General features: G+C 43.3%; 1 protein-coding gene across 1 annotated transcript in view; it reads right to left on the bottom strand.

Annotated features, from left to right (window-relative positions):
- Positions 1–23,317: 23,317 nt before the first annotated feature.
- Positions 23,318–26,031, bottom strand: part of MOGAT1 (monoacylglycerol O-acyltransferase 1) — a 30,706-nt gene continuing 27,992 nt past the window's right edge. The window contains exon 6 of the mRNA XM_024195477.3: positions 23,318–24,163. Within this exon, the coding sequence (XP_024051245.1) occupies positions 24,009–24,163 (155 nt within the window). The 3' untranslated portion in view covers positions 23,318–24,008. The remainder of the gene's footprint in view (positions 24,164–26,031) is intronic.

The following is a 26,031-nucleotide window of genomic DNA, read 5'->3' as shown; positions in this document are numbered from 1 at the left end:
CTTGCCCTATTACAGCATGTTGCTCTGGACCACTGTGGAGCTAATACCACCTGGGATTAGTGGAAAGTGGTGGATACTCAGAAATCAGCTTGCCAGAACACAGCAGTTGTGCAAAAGCAGCAGTCATGCTATCTATAGCTTGCAAGTGTAAAGTCAGAGCAAGGTGGGGCATGGCTCTGCCTTCATAGGTGTGGCTCAGAAGATGCTGGAAGTGGTGCCCAGAACAGCTGGTTAGGAACACATGTGGCAGGCAACCACCTGCCATCTGCCTTCATTATAGAAAGCACTAGAAAGAGGGGCTTGCAAGACCAAGAGGGATACTTCATGATCATTCTGAGGGGATTCACTAAATAGATGGAGCAGCATCTCTCATACCCTAGAAAGTTTATAGATTAAAAAGACAATATGGGGATTAGGGTGGTTTAGAGGAATTAAAGGGGGAGTGGTGAGGCCTAAAAGGTCAAAATAGGGACAGAGAGAATGGAGACTAAATCCTGCCCAGTCAACAAATATGGTTCTAGTAGATGGTGCTGATGAATATGCAACATAGTTTGTAAGTTATCTACAAAAAAGTTGTTATACACTGCAAATGGCTTCTAGTGTTACTTATCAATTAGATCCCACAACAGCAAATGTGTTTCTTCAAACTGATAGTGTTAAGGTCTCCCTTTCCAGAAGGAAGTTGGCTATAAAGCATTATAAAGAGAGGAAGTTTCCAACCAAAAGAAAAAGCAACTAAGTTAAGGTGTCAAGTATCAGAGGGGTAGCCGTGTTAGTCTGAATCTGTAAAAAGCGACAAAGAGTCCTATGGCACCTTATAGACTGGTATTGGAGCATAAACTTTTGTGGATGAATACTCACTTTGTCAGAGGCATGTAGTGGAAATTTCCAGAGGCAGGTATAAATATGCAGGCAAGAATCAGTCTAGAGATAACGAGGTTAGTTCAATCAGGGAGGATGAGGCCCTCTTCTAGCCGTTGAGGTGTGAACACCAAGGGAGGAGAAACTGCTTTTGTAGTTGGCTAGTGTCACGGCTCCTTCCCCACTCTGAACTTTAGGGTACAGATGTGGGGGCCTGCATGAAAACTTCTAAGCTTAACTACCAGCTTAGATCTGGTCCGCTGCCACCACTCCCAATGTGCTAATTCCCTTCCCTGGGTAGCCTTGAGAGACTCTTCACCAATTCCCTGGTAAATACAGATCCAAACCCCTTGGATCTTAAAACAAGGAGAAATTAACCATCCCCCCTCCTCTCTCCCACCAACTCCTGGTGGATCAAGATCCAACCCGCTTGGATCTAAAAAACAGGGAAAATCAATCAGGTTCTTAAAAAGAAGGCTTTGAATTAAAGAAAAAGGTAAAAATCATCTCTGTAAAATCAGGATGGAAAACAACATTACAAGGTAATCAAACTTAAAGAGCCCAGAGGACTCCCCTCTAGCCTTAGGTTCAAAGTTACAGCAAACAGAGGTAAACACCCTAGTAAAGGTACATTTACAAGTTGAGAAAACAAAGATAAAACTACCACGCCTTGCCTGGCTGTACTTACAAGTTTGAAATATGAGAGACTTGTTCAGAAAGATTTGGAGAGCATGGATTAATGTCTGGTCCCTCTTAGTCCCAAGAGCGAACTCGCCCCAAAAACAAAGAGCACAAACAAAAGCCTTCCCCCCACCAAGATTTGAAAGTATCTTGTCCCCTTATTGGTCCTTTGGGTCAGGTGTCAGCCAGGTTACCTGAGCTTCTTAACCCTTTACAGGTAAAAGGATTTTGGAGTCTCTGGCCAGGAGAGATTTTATAGTATTGTACACAGGAGGGCTGTTACCCTTCCCTTTATAGTTTGACAGCTAGCCATTCACAGTCTTTGTTTAATCCTGAGCTGATAGTGTCAAATTTGCAAATGAACTGAAGTTCAGCAGTTTCTCTTTGATGTCTGGTCCTGAATTTTTTTTGCTGCAGGATGGCTACCTTTAAATCTGCTATTGTGTGTCCAGGGAGGTTGAAGTGTTCTCCTATAAGTTTTTGTATATTGCCATTCCCAATATCTGACTTGTGTCCATTTATCCTTTTATGTAGGGATTGTCCAGTTTGGCTGATGTACATAGCAGAGGGGCATTGCTGGCACATGATGGTGTATATTACATTGGTGGACGTGCAGGTGAATGAACCAGTGATGTTGTGGCTGATCTGGTTAGGTCCTGTGATGGTTTCGCTGGTGTAAATATGTGGGCAGAGTTGGCATTGAGGTTTGTTGCATGGATTGGTTCCTGAGTTAGAGTTACTATGGTGAGGTGTGTGGTTGCTGGTGAGAATATGCTTAAGGTTGGCGGGTTGTCTGTGGGCGAGGACTGGCCTGCCTTCCAAGGCCTGTGAAAGTGAGGGATTGTTGTCCAGGATGGGTTGTAGTTCACTGATGATGCGTTGGAGAGGTTTTAGCTGAGGACTGTAGGTGATGGCCAATGAAGTTCTGTTGGTTTCTTTCTTGGGCTTGTCTTGCAGCAGGAGGTTTTTGGGTACACGTCTGGCTCTGTTGATTTGTTTCCTTATTTCCTCGTGTGGGTATCGTAGTTTTGAGAATGCTTGGTGAAGATCTTGTAGGTGTTGGTCTCTGTCTGAGGGGTTGGAGCAAAGGCGGTTGTACCTCAGTACTTGGCTGTAGTTAAGGTGGTAGAAGGAGATATACTGGAAGCAGGGAGGGCAGTTCACTAGAGGAGGAGCAGCTTCCCCTATAGAGGAGTCAAGGTTCAAAACATGAGGAGGGTTAAGGAGTCAGAGTTTACTTATTGAGCTTTACAAGCTGCAGTGAATCTGTCCCATGGCCCCTTTAAGCAGGAGCAGAAGCACAGGCCGTCCTTCCCCGTCATCCAGTCTGTCCCACCTAGGTTTGTTTCCTATTCCTGAGGCAGTGGAAACTGCAAAAGTAGCCTCTGAGTTTGGATGCCTCCATTTCCGGGAGCAGATTTTCAAGTACTCATTGCTCTCTCAATTGGTGCCAGATTTTCAGATACTCTCAGCACCTGGAAGCTCCCATGGTGATGACACTTCTGACCAGATGTTCCAAAGAACTTGGTGCCCAAGTGCTTTTTTGAAAATCTGATTTTGGAATGGGAGTTGAGCTCTTTTGAAAAATCTGGCTCCAGAACCTGGTCCTGAGCTCTTTGGAAATCATTCACCTGCACATCCACTAATGTTATATATGCCATCATGTGCCAGCAATGCCCCTCTGCCATGTACATTGGCCAAACCGGACAGTCCCTCCGCAAAAGAATAAATGGACACAAATCGGACATCAGGAATGGTAACATACATAAGCCAGTAAGTGAACACTTCAATCTCCCTGGTCATTCTATTACAGATTGAAAAGTCACTATCATTGAACAAAAAAACTTCAGAAACAGACTTCAAAGAGAAACAGCAGAACTAAAATTCATTTGCAAATTCAACACCATTAATCTGGGCTTGAATAGGGACTGGGAGTGGCTGGCTCATTACAGAAGCAGCTTTTCCTCTCCTGGAATTGACACCTCCTCATCTATTATTGGGAGTGGACTACATCCACCCTGATTGAATTGGCCCTGTCAACACTGGTTCTCCTCTTGCGAAGTAACTCCCTGCTCTCCCTGTGTCAGTATATAATGCCTGCATCTATAACTTTCACTCTATGCATCCGAAGAAGTGAGGTTTTTACTCACGAAAGCTTATGCCCAAATAAATCTGTTAGTCTTTAAGGTGCCACCAGACTCCTTGTTGTTTTTGTAGATACAGACTAACACGGCTACCCCCTGATACTTGGTCTATACATTGTAATTTTCCTAAATTCTGAGCACCCAAAGTAGCCATTGAGTTTAGTTGAAGTTTTTGAGGGCTCACTTTCAAAACATTTGGACCTTAATCTTTCTGCCTCTGCTTTATCATGCGTCAAATTACCTCACAGGGGATTTAAGGATGAGTTGGTGTGAAAAGTGTTATGTAAATGCTAAGTTCATGCTCTTTAAAGGAGGTGCAAGTAGCTGCCCAAAACAAATGAATACATTACATATTTTTTCCTTGCCTTCCTCTTTCAACATAAACTAAATTGTGTAAAAATAAATACAAGCCTGATCAAGGTTCAGATTTCATATGCAAATTTAACAAGTGAAATGGTAGCATGGTCTAGTGGAGAGAGCAGCAGACCAAGTCAGGAGACCTGGGTTCTAGTCCCATCTCTACCACTCACTTGCTGTGGCAATGGGCAATGCACTTTACTTTTCTGTACCTTGGATTCACATCTGTAAAAAGAAGTTCTGAAGAAGGTAGGGTGACCAGGCAGCAAGTGTGAAAAATTGGGATTGGGGGTGGGATGTAATAGGAGCCTATTTAAGAAAAAGCCAAAAATTGGGACTGTCCCTATAAAATCGGGACATCTGGTCAGCCTAGAAGAAGGCTACATAACATGAAAGTGCTTTGGCCCAGATCTCCCAAGGTATTGAGGCTCCTAACTTGGAAGTTAGGAGCCTCAATACCTTGGAGGATCTGGACCTTTTGGGATCTATGGATAAGAAGCACTGTATAAGTGTTAGATTAAAACTTAATGATATTTCATAAAGGAAAGTTTAAATGTAAACAATGAGAGATTCTTAATAGAGGCTGTGGTGTAACATAACATTCTGCCCTGTTCAACAGCTCCAATATACTCCACATTTTTAAAGGGTTCTAGCGGTGACATTCTTTTAAAGATTACATGCTGAAAAAAATATATATTTCCTGTAGTGAACTGTTATCATACAAAGTTTAGTTACTCCAGACGAACCCAAGATCTTTAGGTTTTAGATAGCGAAATATGCTTACAAAATATTCATGTTGACTTGGCTGGCAAAAGAATTCCCATTTAAATCTCCCAATCCCCACCCTCAATCCACTGTCTGGCAGGTAACACTTGTAATACTTCTTTTCATAGCTGCTTGTACTTCATGAAGTAAACAGAATCAAGGCCAGAGCTTGTGAAGGCAATAGGAGATCCCAGCCTCATGTGATATTAAATAGGTACTGTAGCAGTGTCGCAACACAAATTGGACTTCATAGGAGATTTAGGGGCCCCTAAATCTATAGCATCCAAAGGCCTTTTACTACCTTAATCCAGCCCTGAAGTAAATTGCACTCAGTGCGTTCTGCCTTAGATATATACACACATGCATGCGACTCACATTGGCAGCTGGCACTGCCAAGTCTGTCTAGCAGATAAATGCCCAAGAGGGTGTGTTACATACATCACAAAGACAAGATTATACATTACTATCTCTGGCAATGAGAAAAAGAGAACAGGCTTAATAGTGAACACCCAGGCACATTTTGTACATTAGGTTATAGAAACGCTAAAGCAAACAGAAGCTGCCAGAGACATAACTCACTGAAATAAAGAAAGGACTCCCTGTTCTCTTAGCCTCAGCAGTGTCTAGGACAAAAACAAGGTTCATGAACCCTCACAAAGTTAAGGGCATGCTATTTGTTAAAGGTAGAGATGACATTTTTGATTGATGATGTGGTGTTGGTGACCATGGGTTATTGCATATCCTGCCATGGGAACTGCTCTTCTGTTGCATATCATAACATAATGGCCACAGTCTCCTATTGACACAGTATTAGAGTTGACAGTTGAAGTTTACACAGGATGTCATGTACCTAGGGTTACCAACCCTCCAGGATTGTCCTGGAGTCTCCAGGAATTAAAGATTAATCTTTAATTAAAGATTGTCATGTGATGAAACCTCCAGGAATATGTTCAACCAAAATTGGCAACCTTATATGTACCCGCAGACAAGATTTCATTGTCTTACCCCAGTGATCCCCAAACTTTTTACCTCGTGCTCTCCCTTGCCCCTGTCTGTGCCCCCTCTGGGGGGGGGGGGATGTGTACCTGGATAAGAGGGCCGAGCCTGGGGCCACAGCTGGGGTGGGGGGGAGCAGAGCCTTGGCCAGGGGCTGAGGCTGGCAGTTGGGGTCCTGGGTGCGGGGCCAGCAGCTAGGGCCAGGAGCAGAACTGGGTGGTGCTCCCTCTCTGCTCCACATGGGGGCTGGCCCAGGCCCCAGCTGGGCCCCCCAAATTTTCCTCTGCCCCCACCTGTGGGAGACGCCTCATATTTTTGGGACGTCTGCCTTACCCTGAGGCTTCAAGAAAATGGTACCAGAGGGTGAGAAAATAAATGGTATCGTCATACAGACATAGCCCCACAATTTCCAGTTCTCTTCTCTCAAAGTCTATTGAATCAGTTAGCAGCAATGATAAGAAATGAAAGTTGAATGAGAGATGCCATCTAGTGGAATTGGAGGGACAATGAAAGAAGGCAAATTTTGTCCCAGTACTTGCATAGAATAATACCCTTATGTGATACTAACCAAGGTCCCCTTGCTCCTTTACAATCAATTGTACATGCTAACCCAGTTCTCTCTCTCTTTCACATCCTTTGCCAACTATACAATGTGTTCAGTCACCACATGTCACTCCAATCCTCCCTCCCTTTCAGCTGCAAACACCTGCTATTCCTAATCATTCATGTAGAACGTGCCATGCTCAGGGTGCACACACAAAATAATCATTTAATGAGGCTGCTGTCCAAAACCTAAAAACTTTTTAAGACTCAGTCTCACAGGGCCTGAATCTGAACTCACTTACTCCTGTGTAGCTCCCTTGGCTTCAGTGAAGCTACGGCTAGTTTACACCAGTGTTAATGAATCAGAATCAAGCCCCCAGTATTCACGGTCATGCTGAAATCAACAGGAATTTGAGAACTAAATATAGTGAGTTACAGCTTGACAACAAGCCACATACCATAGCTTCCCCAGTCAGTCTGCAGAACCGTTTTAGTAGCTTTGTCCACTCTGAGGTGTTCATAATCATATGTATACAATATAACGAGTAAGATAGTATAGTAGGAGAACAAGCCATGCTTCATAGCTTCCCCAGGCAGCTCCAACATTCTCCCAATCAACCCCCAATCTCCTCCTTTACACACCTCTGTTCTTTTTCTAGCTGCCTACATACTTGAGGTTGATCCCTTAGTGCCTCAGTCCACTTTTTACTTACCTTGCTAATTCTGTCCTTTCATTTCCCACTTTGTCATTGTCTTGGGACTCTCAGAGGTGTGACGGTGGCATGTACAGATATATCTGAGCTACTTTTGGTCTAGTTAGTTCAAGTAAAAATAGCAGTAAAGCTACAGTAGGTGGGTGGCAGCACAGGCTGTATAAGCCTGCCTCGGACCCTGAGTATGTATTCGAGTGGCCACACTGCTGCTGTTACTCAAACTAGCTTAGATATGTCTATGCATGCTGCAGTCACACCCCTGGTTGCAGACATACCCTCAGTTGTGCACAATGTAATATATTTTTACTACACAAACATATCTTGACATCAGTGGGAATCTCCAAACAAATGCTGTCCTATGTAGTATGCTAATAATTACATACTCTCGCATTCCTGACTGCTGTTGGATGTTCCATCTGCTCCTCCATTTGCTCTGGGCCTCTCTCAGACAAGCTCCTGCAACGTAACAATGGATGTGTAGAATACAGATACAGGAACTTCATTAAAACTTGGATTGTAACAAAATGAACAAAATCCAACTTGGGTAACTAAATTCAGTTAACCAGACTGATCAAAATATTAGGTTTTCTTCTTCAGTGCTTGACCTAAACTGTTTAGTGTAACTATTAAATACTTGCTGAATTTTACCCTAGAGATGGATGCATTTCAGTAGTGAAAGAAATATTCCCAGTGTATTAGTGTGACCAACTGACCAAGGCACATGCACTAAGCTCCAGAGGTCCCCGGTTCGAGCCTGCCCGCCAATGACTGGGGTGTCGGTGTTACATTAGCTTATAAAGCACTTTGGAGATTTTTTCAGGAAGAAAGGTGACACAAATGCAAGCTATTGCAAAACCTGTATGGGTATCATTTCTAAGATTTTTTTATTTTTTTATTTTTTTTAAACCAAATCCACTTCTTGTAAGGCTTTTCTAATAGTTTTACAAGCTTTTTTGTAACCTGGGGTATCTGTCTTTTTCTGGATCTAGACTACTGCTCTAGACTGAAAAAGGACACTAAAATGGCATACCGAGGTTCTGTGTTCATTGTCATTTAATGACTCCTGATCAGTTTTGCTCAATTTACTATTAAAAAGATGTTTCTTTTAGCTGTCAGGCCAGCTAACTCAATCTGGAAACAGAAAGTCAAGCTAGATTCTTTCTCTTTCATGCATCAACACAAGTTGGCAAGCCAAATTAGGCCTTCAGTTGCAGCTGTGTAACCTACCCCCACTCTCTTCAAATCGTGCTCTCAGTTATACATGTGCAACCTATTGTTTTTCATGGGGTCATAATAACCGATGGTGTAACAGCGCTGCAATTGAAACTTGCTAGCCATTCTGTTAATGTGCAATGAGGAATTAAATCCAGCTCCCTCTGTGTTTACTGCGATGGATCTCAAGCGCTAATAGAAGTAAAAAATAGTTTAACTATCTTAGTAGCTGTTATGACTATGAATACATGCAGGGAGCTGATCCATTGAGTAAAATGCTGTAAACTTGTACATGGCTACTTTTCAGAAGAGAATGTCACATTAAAATTATTTCTCAATAGTCTAGTGAAAAAATGGCAGGGATAAAATTATATGATGGTACCATTGCATTTTAGAATATGACATTCGGAACAGATTGTATTTCAGTGGAGAATATGAAAAATGTAAAGGAGCTTAAAGGAACACACACAATATTTCAGTCCCTATGATTTAAAGTAGTTTCATTTCACTTAACATTCTTCTGCTGGTGGGTGGAGAATTTTCATGTTTAGTGCTAGAATGGGATCCATTTTGTAATGCTTAAGGCTAGAATCAGATCCAAATCAAAATTTTCCAAGTTCAGATCCAGTGTTTGGTTCAGGGCCATTCTCGTTGTACTACTGTGCTTTACAACATTCATACAAATAATTTTTGAACTCTGGCTAAGAATGAAGACTCTGCATTGCATCTTCCGTGTTACATATCCAACCAAGGAGGAAGAAGGCTGAGCAAACATCAAAGGTCTCAAAGGAACTGGGTCAAGAGAAAGGTATGCAGAACACTGAAAGAGGGTGTTTAGAAACAGTAAAAGTTAAACACTGTCTGCCTTTCCCACTCTTTGAAAATCACCAAGGACCCTTGATTGGAACGTATGCTCTATGATTTCATCAGGAGATGCAGGAAATTCCATTTGGATCAAGTAACCACTGGAAAACATGAAAATTATTCTACAAAAGAATTTTGCCAAAGAGCTCTAGCAGAGAACAGTCACTCGTGGAGCTTAGTGAATTAAACAGAAAACTCATCACATGCTCTATAAGTGGGAGAGTGTTAGCAGCATATGGAAGATAAAATTTTCCTTTGAAAAAGATAGTTGGAGGATACTCTCATATGTGACCCAAGGATCTATTGATGCCAGCTGGCAGAGGGTATATGCGAGTTACAGGGATCCCCTAGGTCTGGTATCTACATACTAGTCCACCAAAGATTGGCACATAAGGTTTCTATTGAAAGTCTGTGTCACACTGATCATCAAAACCTTTGGGAAATGTATGTGCGGATAATATGTAAGGAGATATATATATATATGATTGTTTTTAACTTGAAGCTAAAAGACAGATCACCCAGAGGTAACCTGCCTTAAACAGGTTCCATCAGGCAGGAGGTGGGAGACACTTATCTTCCTGGCTGACCAATGGAAACATTTTGCATACTGAGTCAAATGCTAATGAAGAAATTGCAGGAACTTCAGGAGCAGAAATTAAGACTAAGAAGTGACCAGGGAGGGAGGGAGCCCTGTTTGCAGATGAAGAACAAAAGACTGGTCTAATATATCTCGGGCTGCTGCGTGACACTTGGGCATCCTTCGTCTGGGAACACAAGCTGCCAGCAGGCTGAGCAGTACCTTATTTAACAAGAGGGCATCTTGTTAGTTGACTTTAAGTTCTAGAATGTGTGTTATGATTTTGTTTTATAGAGAACCATTTGTTTCCATTTATCCTACTTGTTTCTTCTCAAATCTCTAGTCTTTGTTAAAATAAACTTATTCTTGTTTTCACAACAAACATATCTAAGTGCTTTGTGTTAAGCAGAGCTGTGATCTTGAGGTGAAACTGATAAGCTGGTAGGTACTGTTCCTTTGGGAACAGCGGACCTGTGAATTCTGAGTGTGTCCAGTGGACCAGGAGCCAGACACACCAGAGGGACACTCAGAGGACTTGGTGCGTATCTATGGCTAACCTGCAAAGGGACAGTGGAGTCTGCCAAGAGGAGAGTGCCCCCCCTTCTCGGGTGGAAGGTGTCAGCCATTAAAAAGCAGACAGCAACAATCCTAGACAGAAAGTTAAGAATAGTGGCTATTGCAACCCATAGTCAAACTGATGCAGCATTCTACTTCAGCTTGGTACAGAGAAAGGTGAATTTCACCCTACAAACAATATCTTCATTGAGATTATTCACTTCTAGACATGTTATTGAATGTATGTTATTTTTTAAACAGGCTTCTTGCACTGGGAACACTACGGAAGACAAAAAATGAAGTGGTCTGTAGCAGCGACAGTCATTTCTGCAGTGAAGCTACTTTCCCTTCCATTGCCATCGGACTGAGCACAAGAGAAAAGTCAGCAGAGCAAATGATTCAGCCAGCATGTGGTTATCTGCCCTAGAGAACCTTCTCAAAGGCTTTGAAATCAGTCGCTTGTACAGGAGATGTGTTACTCAAGTGCTGAATAGCCCCATTCATTTGACTTATTTACTATGGATATTTTTGGCTTAATTTCATTTTGAAACTTGATATTCAAGTTGTCTAACTCATGCTACTTAGGAAGTCGTGCAAATACTCAAATTTCAATGTAAAATTTCAGCAGATAAATGTTATTTTAATGCCACACATATATGAGAGTCCTTAGTAGTGAGTACCCAATAAAGACATAATTCTGTTCTCTGTAGTAATACATTCGCTAAGGGAGCATGTACATAGCTAGCAGCTACATAGTCTTGACCAAATCAATAACAATGGGCTAAATCCTGCCCTGTGATTTGTGTGTGCTGGGGCCTGGATGGAGCTGTGTGGCTGAGTTGGGCTCCATGACCATAGAGAGCTGTATGGATCTTGTAAAGGATGTAGATACCCCCATCCCAAGGTTACAGCATAGTGGCTCTGCACTTCTCACCCCCTGCTCCCAAGTGCCTGACTGCACCTGCTGAATCTTTGGGAAGTATGTCGAGGAGGATGTGTGCATGGACAGGACCTACCTGGCTCTGCAGACCGAGGCAGCTCTCTGCAACTGACTGTCTGACGACCACCATGCAGGACCATAAAGTGGCTGCCTTACCCCTTAAAGTGTGGAATACTGGGAGACACACAGAGCCCATTTAGCTAAAGAACACATCACACCAGCAGCTGGGTTACAGAGGGGCAGGCAGGCATGCAAAGATACATGCCACAACAGGTAAAAAGGGAAAGAGGAGACCAATTGGGAAACTTGAGGACATGGCTCCCACCCTTCCCTCACTCCTGAAACAACAGCAGAGACCCCTGATGTCAAAAGAGAAGGGCAAGATATTTAGAAGGCTACCAGGTGGGTACTGAGAAAACTCATCTGCATGTGCTGTCTGCTCAAGGGGTTCCATATTCTCCTTTCTGCACAGTTGCTGCAGTGCCCTGAGTACTCCCTGGGCAGTAGACCCCAGGGGTTCAGGATTCATTGCACCATGGCTGAGCTTGGTTCTGTTGGTGCAAGGGGTTACTGCATCTCTTGCTTTCGTTAAACCAGGGGCCAGGTTTTGGCCCTTCAGTAATACTCACACCTTATACCAAGCTGTCCATTTTCAAAGCACTGTATAAAATTAACTAGTCAGTCTATAGATATTGAAGTGACAGTGTGGAAAATTTGCTTTTGTTCAATATATTTGAACAGCTTTGATATGAGATTTTGCATGATACAGAATCCCTCAAACTGGGAATGTTCTTCTTCCTGTGGAAAGGTAAACTTTGCAAATAAAAAGGTCAACATTAAAACAATCAGTTTCCTATTGTGAAGCAGGAAAAAAAAAAGTGTGACCTAAAGAACACAAGCAAATACATATCCATTTTTAATTTTCAGTTATAAATGAAGGGACATGTAAATGGAAAGAGAGAATTCACCCTACATAGCATTTTCCCATTATTTTGTCATGTTCCTTTTATTCATTGGAGAAACAGTTCTGTGCTAACAAGGAAACTGGAGAAAAAACAGTCTCAAGCTTGTATAAAGACAGCAACAAGCGCTGGGCACTTAACATTCTCAGATACTAACTTCCACAATAACTTTTTTTTTTAAAATCAACATTGGAAAACATACAAAGCCTCGCAGATGTCACACATCCATCCTATCTGGTTTTGACTATTGAACTTCCCCAAAATAATGTTGTGCTTGTGAAAGATGTCGGATGTAAACCAGCGAGCCTGAAGTCCTCCATTTATCTACGCCGTGGGAAATGGCAGTGTAAGCTTCCCCTGTCTAGAACAAGTCCCTCCAGGAGTGTGAGAGTAGTTTGGTCTCCATTCAGCCTTTGGCTTATTTACTGAGACTGGCAACACCACTGCCTGGTACTGCCCAGGTATTGCCTGTTGTGATACAAATAGGTGTCTACCAAGAGATGAATTAAGGCTATCAATGAGTGGCTGCCTACTTAATAAAATGTTGTAATATTATTTACTTACCCACCACACAGGATTAATGTTTTTACAGCACTTTGACAGTATAAGACACCAGTTACCCTCACTTCCCCATTTTTCCTCTACTTCCCTCATTCATCTATACTGCTTACGTTGTATTTATATAGAACCAAGACACGATGTTGATCCATTGTTGTTAAAGCTGGGTATTGGGTACTGTGATACGGTTGTTGTTTTCATCCATCCACTCAGTATTTCAAATTGACATTTGAAGGCATTTTTTGTTGTTGGGTTTTTTTTTAGTTTTATCAAATCTTTCCTTTCTTAATGTGCATTTCAGCTTGCTATATAGTCCAATAAAAAGAATACTAAAAAAAGACAGACGCTCAAATCTTAAGTGGACCCCGAGCTTGGGAAATGTCTACACATGAACCTGGTAGAACGGTTGCCACTATAAAAAGAGCTTGTCATTGATATTATAGTAAAGCAGCAGTCCGAGAGACACATGAATTTCAGTCTCTTTCTTCTCCCTTATCAGCAGTAGTCAAGAGCATGATTGCAAAAGGTTTTATCCAAACCAGTGTCAAACCCTGCTGCTCCCCCCCACTTCCACAGCCATACAAAATTTCCCACCTGATGCTTTGTAATGACTCACCCTTTCAAGGACTGGTTTATTAACATAGAACAGTTCAAACGATTTCCCAGCCTGCTTCTCCAGACTCGATAGTTCATTAGGTGCTTCCTGGGTTCTGCAGCCCATTGCACTCCTCTAAAGGGTTTTGTTCCTGAGTCTGGCTACAGATAGCTCCAGCCATGGAAGGACTCCTTCCTTCTTCTGCCTCTGGATCCCCTGCAGAAGCCTCACCTCAGGTCTCTCTCACTCCTCAGGCTACCTGTCTAGAATGTGCCTGTAGGGCAACTCGCACCCCCTCAGGCGCTCCTTTGAGTCTCTTCCAGAACTCAGCAGGCCTGGTTCTGAGTCACATCACATGACCACTGCACTCGCTCTCTTTCCCTGGGGAGGTGGGCTAAACCAGGCACAGGTTACAGTGAGAAAACATTTAAATTCAGCTAAACAGAAGCCTACTTCGGTACAAAAACACATGTATTTCCCCACACCTCCCAACCAGAGCCATAATTATAAAAAACAATATAGGGACAACTGAAATTCATAGCTCACAATTTCCACAACATACATGATAGGTTAAGAAATAAAATCCAGTAGGTGGAAAGAGAATCAAAACTTACATTCAAAAGTTTTTGTAACTTCTGTTGGGTGAACTAAGATGTTATGACCCCATCCACAAGGGAATACATGGCCATTAGCAACCCAAGCGAGTAGGAAAACCGCAGATTTTGCAGAATTTACTTCCAGGCTGTCCCTTTCTAGGGAAATAGCCTTCTCAGTTTCAATGAGACTACTTGTGCAAATAAGGCAAGCAGGGTTTGTCTGCTAGAGTCAAATCCCCATTGCATTCACCTTGAATACATTTCAGCTGCTAGCCCCGCAGGGTTGTCAGCAGGAGCTGTCAGTGAGTGGGGACTTTTACTCCAGCTCTGGAGTCTATTCTCAGAGAGAGTGGGACTGATGCCACCTGTTTGGACCAGTATGGTATGCAGGATATCTGTCCTGGCAGTCTGCAGTCCACTCATGCATGCTGAAGCAGGTTGGACATGTTCAGGGGTGCATAAGCACTGACCACTATGCACACCTGTTTGGAATATGGAGGCATCTTGCTTCTTGAAAGAAAGACCAGTTTGTTCATTGGAAGTGGTAAGCAAATGGCTTAGGACCTAGGGATTCAAAACCTTCCATAGTGCTGTATTGTATTTGGCTGGGTGCAGAAGAACAAGTGTGGAGATAAGAAAAAATGAAGTGTCAGGCAGATCTGAGAACTCCAGCCTGCTAAGGTGTAAAAGGAAATAGTGCTAGCACAAGAACTGTGGATAAGCTAATAAGGACCAGAGAGGGAAAGGGAGAGGAATCATAACTGCAGACACCCATTAATGGAGCAGAATCCTTGCCAACATCTAACAGATAAAAGTGATACTATTCTTCAGAAGGGCTGGGGAAAGACAGCACAAAACCTTCCCCAGCCCTTCTGAAGAATAGTATCACTAAGTTTTTTTTCCTTCATACACCAAGTCAATGCTTTCTCCCTACTCTTCTCACCTATCGATTTGCGGATCACTAATTTTCTTATTTGGCCTCCTCTTCGTCCTTTTTTGTACCACATGCTGCTCAGAACCTACTCCAAAGCAAACCTGCAGCAAACTAAACAAGGAAATAGCAAAACTCCCATTGACTTCAATGATGGTAGAATCGATGCCTGGATTTGTTTTACAACCCTGACAGCAGAGGTGCCCAGACCAGGATTACAGGGCTGTTGTACTGACTCAGAATGGCAACAGGCATTGCTTACATGCTAGAAGGTAACATGCAGATTATTTTTAAGACACTAACATTCTGTTTACAAATAACTTGGGGGAAATTTAGCACAGATTAAGTGGAACGTGTGTTAATCAATTGTAGATAGAACAGGATCTGCACAGTTCACGTGGCTGTCAGTAAACAGCACTTGATGGGACTGATTTTATTTACTTCCCCACCCCCCCTTCTTGTTTTGTAATTAATGGAAATACCCTGCTGCCCAACTGCAGTAACCTGATTCCTACTTAGTATGACTGTGCAGCTCTCACCAGCTCTGTTGTGCAGAGTCCAAAATTAACCTTCAGATTTAAGTGGGAGGTGGATCTATGTCTCTTACACCATGCTGATCAGATCTACCCATTGGAACCAGTACTCACGTGTCATAGAATCATAGAAGATTAGGGTTGGAAGAGACCTCAGGAGGTCTAGTCCAACCCCTTGCTCAAAGCAGGACCAACCCCAACTAAATCATCCTAGCCCGGGCTTTGTCAAGCCGGGCCTTAAAAACCTCAAAGGATGGAGATTCCACCACCTCCCTAGGTAACCCATTCCAGTGCTTCACCGCCTTCCTAGTGAAATAGTTTTTCCTAATATCCAACCTAGACCTCCCCAATTGCTCCTTGTTCTGTCATCTGCCACCACTGAGAACAGCCAAGCTCCATCCTCTTTGGAACCCCCCTTCAGGTACTTGAAGGCTGCTATCAAATCCCACCTCATTCTTCTCTTCTGCAGACTAAATAAGCCCAGTTCCATCAGCCTCTCCTCATAAGTCATGTGCCCAGCCCCCTAATCATTTTCATTGCCCTCCACTGGACTCTCTCCAATTTGTCCACATCCTTTCTGTAGTGGGGGGCCCAAAACTGGACACAATACTCCAAGTGTGGCCTCACCAGTGCTAAATAGATGGGAATAATCACTTCCCTCGATCTGCTGGCAATTATCTTACTAATGCAGCCCAAAATGCCGTTAGCCTTCTTGGCAACGAGGGCACACTGTTGACTCATATCCAGCTTCTCGTTCACTGTAATCCCCACGTCCTGTTCTGCAGAACTGCTGCTTAGCCACTTGGCCCCCAGCCTGTAGCAGTGCATGGGATTCTTCCATCCTAAGTGCAGGACTCTGCACTTGTCTTTGTTGAACCTCAGATTTCTTTTGGCCCAATCCTCCAATTTGTCTAGGTCACTCTGGACCCTATCCCTACCCTCCAGCGTATCTACCTTTTCCCCCAGCTTAGTGTCATCCGCGAACTTGCTGAGGGTGCAATCCATCCCATCATCCAGATCATTAATGAAGATGTTGAGCAAAACCGGTCCCAGGACAGACCCCTGGGGCACCCTGCTTGATACAAGCTGCCAACTAGACATCGAGCCATTGATCACTACTCGTTGAGCCAGATGATCTAGCCAGCTTTCTAGCCACCTTATAGTCCATTCATCCAATCCATACTTTTTTAACTTGCTGGCAAGAATACTGTGGGAGACTGTATCAAAAGCTTTGCTAAAGTCAAGATATATCACATCCACTGATTTCCCCATATCCAGTTATCTCATCATAGAAGACAATCAGGTTGGTCAGACATGACTTGCCCTTGGTGAATCCATGTTGACTGTTCCTGATCACCTTCCTCTCCTCTAAGTGCTTCAAAATGGATTCCTTGAGGACATACTCCATGATTTTTCCAGGGACTGAGATGAGGCTGATCGGTCTGTAGTTCCCCAGATTCTCCTTCTTCCCCTTTTTAAAGATGGTCACTATATTTACCTTTTTCCAATCGTCGGGACCTCCCCCGATCACCACAATTTTTCAAAGATAATGGCCAATGGCTCCGCAATCACATCAGCCAACTCCCTCCGTACCCTCGGGTGCATTAGATCTGGACCCAGGGACTTGTGCATGGCCAGCTTTTCTAAATAGTCCTTAACCTGTTCTTTCACCACTGAGGGCTGCTCACCTCCTCCCCATACTGTGCTGCCCAGTGCAGTAGTCTGGGAGCTTACCTTCTCTGTGAAGACTGAGGCAAAAAAAAGCATTGAGTAATTCAGCTTTTTCCACATCATCTGTCACTAGGTTGCGTCCCCCATTCAGTAAGGGTCCCACACTTTCCCTGAAAGTCTTCTTGTTGCTAACATACCTGTAGAAACCCTTCTTGTTATCCTTCACATCCCTGGAATCAGTAGTTAATTTGAGCAACAGGAGTCCAAATATCATTCTGCATCCTCTCCTTACACCCACATAGTGTTTTAGTTCACACCTGAGCTTGAATGTCATCAAGGTCCAGTGGCAGAGAAGTAATTGGTGAACAGCCAGAGATTTCCAGACCATGGCAAGAAGAAAGGTACCAGCAACTAATGAAGATGGTCCAGGGCCCAATGTGTGGGTAAAACAAGCATTTGCTCTTCCTTCTCCCCATCTTCCCAACTGTCAACCCCTCCCTAGTTTCCTTCCCTGGACAAATTCTTGATCATGCCTACTGCCAAGTGCAGAAACCCTCCAGATTTCCTGCTAATGATAAGCACCCAGATGTAACCCTCCAAACCCTGATTCCAAAACCCTTTCCCTTGCTCAGTGATGAACAGCCCTGGAGATCTCCCCCCACCCAACACCTTCAGAGATCCCAACCCAGAAAGAGGTCATGGGCTTTGTAACACTGCAGCAGTTACAGAACTGCATAAGGCCTGGCAATGAAAAGAATAATATGTGGCTTCAAGGAGGAACAGAAAGGAAGAAGAGATTGCTGACAATTTGCCAGCTATCTATCTATCGAGAAAACAGCTGCTTCTCCAGAAAGCAGCAATGCTAGCTCTCACCAAGGCATCTACAGCCCTGAGAACAGGAAAAAGGCAAGGGAATTGACGGGGTTTGGTTTGGGGTGTGACTTGCCTTGCAACCCTGGCTGCCTCACAATGCTTTGCTGCTGTAGCGCCCAACCTGGGATTCTCCCAACCAGCCTACAAGCATGCAGGTCACACCCTGAAGTGTCTGTATACTAGACAGCCCTGGTTCAGCAGCTCTGACCCCAGCAGCATGTCTACACCCCCACTCTGGCTTCCATCAGCCTTGGTTACTACTTGCAGGGTGACCACAACACACTCCCATGCTGAACTTTCTCAAAACTGTGTGCTCTGGAAGGTCCAGCCCTTTCCTGGACAGCTCAGAATAATATTAAGGTCTGTTTGTCCCTCTAAAGACATGAAAGCACATCACAGCTTATTAACTTAATTGAGGATGTATTTACCCCAGTTTAAACACTGCACTGAGTTTGTTTATAGTAAAAATAAAACAAGTTTATTAACAATAGGACATAGGTTAAGTGATGCCAAGTAAAAGGAATAATGTTAGAAAGGGTTACAAGCAAATAAAAGTGAAAATGCATCTAAAAGTCTAAAATTTAATCTAGCAAGATACAGGCTTTGTTCAAGATGGTTTCTCACCTATATTCAGGTCCCAGACTTCAAACCTCCCTTGGTTGAAGGACCCACCTTTCTCAGCTCACAAGAGCTCTTTTCCCTTATGTCTGTCTAGTGATGGATGCCAAAAGACGGCTTCTGTCCATGCTTATATCTTCCAAAGTTCAGTGACTATTTCAAGAGGCAGGATGACCTCCTGCTGTTCTTCCCTTCCTGTGGGCTTCCCATCCCCCGGTATGTAAATGGCGCTTCCATTGTTCTGAGTCCACCATGCTTATTTTGCATAGGAGACAGGTATATAGCTGCCTTTGCTGCTCCTGTCTGGGAGAGAACCTGTTTCTCCCTGTTCGGCCACCGGCAGTAAAACACAATATCATTAATTATCCATATTTCCTCATACAGTGTGAATACATACACTTCAGAATTATATTAATCACCAGTCATTAGCTTTCAGAAAAGACCTCACTCTACACGCTTTTATAATACAGTAATATGGCATATAATCATTTGATTCAATTGCCTAGCACATGAGGTTTAGCCCCCGTCTTTATAGTCCAGTAAACCTTTGCAATATATTCTTCTGAAGTTTACCCCTCAAAGTAAAGCTTATTCAAGCTGTGAGGAAGAGGACATGGAATCTGGTAGTGAAGGAAGCTCTATGCTCTTCCTTCCCCTACTTGTGGTTGCTGAAATGAAAACTGTTCTGTTTCTTGGCATCTCCTCCCCCTGCTGTCTTGATGGTCCTGTTTACTGCTTATATGTAAATTGAGGTAAACATACATCCTTTGTTTATGATAAACATGTCTAACAACTCCCCCAACATACTTGGTTTACATACACTTCAGTCATAATTCCAGCATACATTCGTAACTCTGACTACCCACCATGTACGTACATCACAGAAGGATATTAATGAACAGTGAATTATGAGTTTTCAAATGATACTTCACAAGGCATATTCTGTAAACAGATTATTACAATAGTGTATACGATGTGAATACAGGGGTGCTTAGTGTCACAGAATTATACTGGATTCTGTTGTTAACTGATTGCAGTTGGTTTGATGCTAGGTGCTTCTGTATTTGTAGTCCCCCTATGACAACATGTGTCTTGAAAAGATTTTCTCTCTTTTCCTCCTACTGTTTTAACCCCCACATGAATCACAGACACATTCCTTTTGCTGAGTCTCCCTCCTGAGCCTGTCAAGTAGCTGCTTAATTGTCCAGTGATACGATGCATTCCCTACTTTTGCCCACCCCAACAGCATTGCCTCCAGAGCATATCCGATGGCAGACAGTCCCGGAAGCAGGAGCCTTGGACTGGAAATCAAACTCATAACTCATGCATAGCTGGTCAGAGCTCACGAATGAGGTCGCTCTAATTTATGTTGCAGTTGACATCAACAAGTCGGAGAACTATTTGCAGTAAGGCAAACTCTTTTCAACGAAACTGCAAACAAAGGCTTTCCTCCATGTGCATATAGAAAGCATTTACAAATACATATATATATATATATTAATTACTTTCTTAAATATCAAAAATATTAATATAATTCTCTTCACCAAACATCATTATTTTTGGGACCCAAGCATTAGGGTACCTGAGAGTTAGGCCAAGATTTTCAATAATGGGTGCCAAAAGTAAGGCTCCAAGTATACAGACATCAAATATGTGGCCTGATTTGTGGGGAAAAAATCTCTCTTCAATCTGCTTACACTCCAACATTGTGCTCACGATGATTAGACACTTACAAAACCACAAGACATCGAGCTATTGCAGCATTCAGATCATGCCCAACCCCAACTTTTTTGCTGTCTCATTAGTACTTTTTTCCCTATAACACCACCACAGAGACCTAAATCAGATTAATTCTGAAGTATATAGGAGCCTTCAGGCTTACATTTTATTAGGGAGAAATTCATGCATCCATGAAGTGCTAACCCAGGGGTGGCAACCGATGGCACTCGTGCCGAAGGCGGCACGCGAGCTGATTTTCAGTGGCACTCACACTGCCTGGGTCCTGGCCAGTGGTCCGGGGGGGCGCTGCATTTTAATTTAATTTTAAATTAAGCTTCTTAAACATTTTAAAAACCTTATTTACTTTACATATAACAACAATAGTTTAGTTATATATTTTAGACTTATAGAAAGAGGCCTTCTAAAAACATTACTGGCACGCGAAACCTTAAATTGGAGTGAAAAAATGAAGACTCGGCACACCAGTTCTGAAAGGTTGCCGACCCCTGTGCTAACCTTTCTTCTGAAGGATGAATACAACATATAGTATGGAAGTGAATGTCACTGCTCTGAGATTGTGGGAATGGAGCAGCCTACACTTTCCCATCTGGACACGATAAAAAAAAGATTTCCATAAAATTTTGATGCAAGTTGGGAAAGGCCCACTAGATTATCCCATTTTCCTTCCAGTGCAGGGTTTTGGTGTGGTCAGGATTTTTCTTTCAAAATTTAATTAGTACAAATCATCCCTATTTTGCTCAGCACACTGTTCCAAAAGGTCACTTCTGGTGAGAGTTATGTCCCTACAGTTAAAGCATTATGCTTGGATAGTAAGACACATGACTAATGTAGGAGTTTTACTGTTCATAACTCCATTTCAGGGGTACCCACCCAGCATTTCTTAAACTTCCAGAGCACAGTTGACAGTTCTGGTTGAGCGCTGTTTGGTGCAGGGAATGTGTGCGCGTATGGGAGGAGGGGGATCTCTTTCTCTCCATCCCTCACCACCATCAATGGATTCCTTGATCCACAGCCAACCCCATCCAGCTGATCCTCTGCTCCCCTCATTGACCCTCCCTCCCAGGTTCCCCCAGCAAATTCATCTTCTACCTTCCTCCCCAACAGCAAACAGATCCCCTTCTCCACTCTCTAAAAATTCATCCTCACTCCATCCCCAAAATTAATGCTGCACCACCACTAGCAAATTGATCCTGTATCCCTGGCTCTCCTCAAGACAGAGAAGGAGAGGCAGTTTTCATTAGTTTCCTTCTGCCTCCCCTAAATTGGCCGCCATTGCTCTGTAAGTTGGAGAAAGATCTTGTGCTGGGCATTCTCCTCCCTCGTCGGGTACAGACAGAGTCAATGGAGCAACTTTCCTTGAGCACTGCCCAGCAAGAAAGCAGGTAGGTAGTAACTAGAGCAGAGCAGCCAGACCCTCCCTTCCCTCCTTGCTCCGAATCCAGGTAATGGCAGGCAACCAGTAGAGTCACATATTGAGCAGCTGCAGCAGTGGAGAGAAAGAGCAGCTTTTCAGCATGATCAATCACTCACACAGAACCAACTGCAGGGGAGGAGAAAGTGGCAACCCATATTGCCTCCCTGTGCAATGGGCCTGCCACTTTAGATGGGGAAACTGAGGCACGGAGCAGTTAAGTGGCTTACTCAGTCAAACAGCAAGTCAGCAGCAGGAATAACATTTCAGGATCTGACTCCTGGTCCCTTGCTCTAGCTGCTGGATTCCAATCTTTTTCATCACTGGAAATAAGTATAAACTAATATATGTTCTCTCAGTGATGTTTCAGAACTGTACTAAGCAAAATGGAGGCAGTTTTCCTTCTCTTAAAGATGCCTGACCTAAGAGTTTGGTATTCATTTGTAACAGTCACAGCCTAGTCATGCCAAAATTGTTATGATTCCTACAGGTCTCCTTGGTAAAGTAGCTCCAAAACAAAATAGCTATTTACAGTATGGTGACTGCCTTTTCCTATAAAGTTATTGTATTTTAGAAACCGATGACCCAAAATTCAACCTTTACTAAAACTTACTGTTATTTCTGTCCCATCATACAACATATGCATGTACACACACACACACACACACACACCCAATACTAAAACCCCACAAAGCCCTATCAGCTCTTCAAACTGAGGGGTGAATCTGTTAAATATCATCTTATAGTCTGGGTGAACCACTTTAGGTAGGGCCCAATTATAGGGTGACCATATTTTCCAAAAAGGAAATAGGGACACCCCTGGGCCAGCCTGAGCCACACACCCCCCCTGCGCCGGGCTGCCCAAGGCCCCCCCGCCCCCCCCCCCCCCCCCCCCCCCCAGTCTGAGCCCCTCTGCTGCACCCCCACAATCCTACCACTGCCCGCCCACCCACAGGTCTGGTGGTCCAAGCCTCCCCTGCTGCACACACACCTATAGGGTTGGTGGTCTAAGCCCCCCCTCGCCTCCCTGCACACTGGGTAGGGTGGGCCGGCCAGTCCTCCTTAGTCCTCCCTCCAGCGCAGGGCTGGCATTGCCACTCCGCCCTCTCCCCCCTCCCTCCCCGTACGCCACTAGGGGTCCTATGTGCAGGGGGGTCAGCAGTGAGGTGAAATGCTGCTTGCAGCCTGCTCCCCCTGCTAGGGGGCCAGTAGATCCCCTCTACTCTGTGGATTAGGGATCTTCCTGCAGGGCTGAGCAGGGACCCCCATCCCCGCAGGCTGCCCCAAGTGCAGGGCAGAGAGCACAGTAGGTGCACGGAGGACAGGGAGCATGCCCTTCCCCGGCTACTCACCCGTTCAAGGCGGGAGCTGATGGCAGTGCAGCGGGGTTGCTTCCCAGGAGGCACGGGGCGCGGCAGGAGCCCAGGCTGCTGCTTTTTGGGCATGCTCTCACTGCCCATCCCCGGCACTGCTGCTGGAGGAGGCAGGCAGGGAGACTCTGGTGCAGGCACGCGCTGGGGAAAGTAAAGGGGGGGGGGTACAGCCGCTTGCTGCCTCCCACTGCCGACTCTGTGCTGGGATCCCAGAAAATACGGGACAATTTGCCCGTATTTAACAAAAAGTCAGGACACCTGGAAGGCGGCTTAAATACAGGATTGTCCAGTTAAAAACGGGACGTCGGGTCATCCTACCCATTTAAGACAGCAACCTCAAACTATCCATGGTTTTGCATATTCAGGTTCTGTTCTTGATGGCCGGGAGCTCTATACACACAGCTTCATTTCTACTGAAGATTAGCATTTGTTTTTCTTGGTATTTAGAGAACAACTCAATGTCACACCAAATACAAGTTTAGTATATCCCCTAACCTTAAATTACACACTCCTTGGGTAAAAGATAGGAATAAAGTTGCTACAATCAGTGGCCTTGTCTACCCTAACACTTTTCCCACTGTTGATCTAGCACCAGTGCAGCTCAACTATCTGAAACTAGAGCTGGACCACATGATGGTAAAGACACCTGTGTTCTGTCTACACTAGCATTCTCACCAGCAGAGCTGCTAAGCCAATAGTGAGAAAAGTACTTACATTTTTCAGTGCTGATGAAGCCAAAGGGACACTCACACAGATAGGTTTGCAGGACCAGACGCTAAATGAAGAAGGATTTTCCATGACTAAGAAGATGGAAAGAATTCTATCAATTTAATCTATCACACGCACACATTTTTCATATAGAAGAGTGGTTGCAAATTGAGAAATGTTTTGTTTCATCACAAGGCCACTGTCTTACATCTGGACATCCTGAATTTGCAGTTATTTAAAGAGGAGCGATTCATGGTCTGGTATCCCATATTTTTCTTTGTGGTCTTCAAATAATTTATTTAGTTCTCGCAGGTATGTTTGATGCAGCTGCTCAATCTCTTCAAGAGTAGGATTCAAATTCTGTTTTACAGTGATAGGTTTCCCCACTGCAAACAACAAACAAAATAGCAATGACATTAGCTACACTGACATCTATTTGCTGCAGATAAAAGTACCCTTCCGTATTGGCTAGATGCTGAGTTTTGTTGTTTTACAGATGGTGGATGAAATCCTGGCTCTACTGAAGTCACCAGCAAAACTCTCTTTGACTTCAATGGGGCCAGAATTTCACTTAGTATTAAATCAGTAAGCAGGAAGTCTTGATTTAAATTGATCTTAATCTTGTTTTGCATTTGTACTTTTTAGTTAATTTTCCCAAGAAAAGTTGATTTTCAATGGTTGGGAACCATTGAAACATGCTAACTTGCAAATAAATATAGCCTTTGCACTAAATTTAGTGCTTCTTTTTGCTAACCAGGAAGATACACATTTATTTATATGGCTTAACTTACAATTGTTCAGATTCTTAACTTTTGATTTTTTATTGTTAGAAAATGGTGAATGATTCATTTCTCATTTACTACATGGATCATTTTTTACTTAGATTTGAGTTAAGCTCTATTTGGATGGAAATTCAAATTCAATTAAAAAGGCACAAAACCATAATTTTAAAGTTGTTTTTATTAATTGAATAAAACTCATCAAATGTGCTGGACACAAGAAAAAAGTTTATCTAAACATACTTTGCATTTAAAACTAATTAAGCAAAGGAAGTATTATCTGTAGTTAGTAAATTTAACTGATTGTTTTGGGTCACTATATCCTTCAGGATTTTAGAACTAATAGATTTCATCGTCTCACACCTAGTTTTTATTCATACATTGGAAGAGAAAAACAAGTTTCCTGTTTTTTCAACTCTCAATTGTTTTTTTTAACTTTGAATGAACTAACTAGTCATTGCACTAAACAAGATTATAGTCTTCATTTCAGGTTATTCTCTCTCTCTCTCTCTCTCTCTCACATCAGCAGAAGAGGATATTTATTGCTGCCTAAGATAGTTTAGCACTTCAACAAACTCTGGTTCCAGGTGTTTAGCCAGTGACTTCCACCAGCGCAGTTTTCTTTAAAACCTGGCAGCAACCATACTGCTTCCCCCCCCCCTTCATTTAAATGAATAGATTAGTCATAACTACAGTCAAAACTACATGTTAAAAATAAACCTATTTAAAATTAAGGACATAAACCTCTGTTTCATTTAAATAAAAAGGTTCAGTTTTTTTAATGAATCAATTTCCCCCCCCCACCCCACACTATATGGGCAGACAGAACAGGACACCGGGAAATACAGACTGACTTGTACAATGGAATTCAGTCTTTGTTCCAACACCCTAGAAAATGGCTTTACCTGATAAATATCTAGGTTTCCAACCATTGCCTTTGGGTAGCTTGCAACATGACCATGATTTAAGGGTGGGATTTTTCAAAAGCATTCAGCATTGGCTTAACTCCATTGAAGTTCATAGCAGTTCAACACGGTCTTTGACGAGAGAAGAATTGGGCCAATTTTGAAAAAAATCCCCCAAATTTGATCTGTCAGCACCTTATATATGTTTCAATTAAACATTAAATGATCTGTCCATTAAAAAAAACTTTTTAAAAGAAAAAGATTGATTCTATGGAACTAGAAATCCTGCATGCCACATGCATCCTGCAAATGTGGAAGAACCTGAAGGGTGCAGAACAGAGATTACAGGGGCTGGAGGAGGCACGTACCCTGCCCTGGGGCTGTGTTGTGTGCTGGTTTCTGTGTCTTACTGTGGATGGGATGGGGGCCTGTGGATCTAGCTGCCAAACTTGTCCAGGGAGAGGGATGAGGGGCTAAATATCTTCTGATGAAACTACATGGCTATGGAGATGCTCCACTGCTCTTCAAGGGATTGGAACATTTCCCTGACTTCCATAGGAATTCCTGAGC

Source organism: Terrapene carolina, unplaced genomic scaffold, assembly GCF_002925995.2.
Source record: "Terrapene carolina triunguis isolate 2854851 unplaced genomic scaffold, T_m_triunguis-2.0 Scaffold88, whole genome shotgun sequence".
Lineage (NCBI taxonomy): Eukaryota > Metazoa > Chordata > Testudines > Emydidae > Terrapene > Terrapene triunguis.
This window is presented reverse-complemented; position numbering and strand designations above follow the sequence as displayed.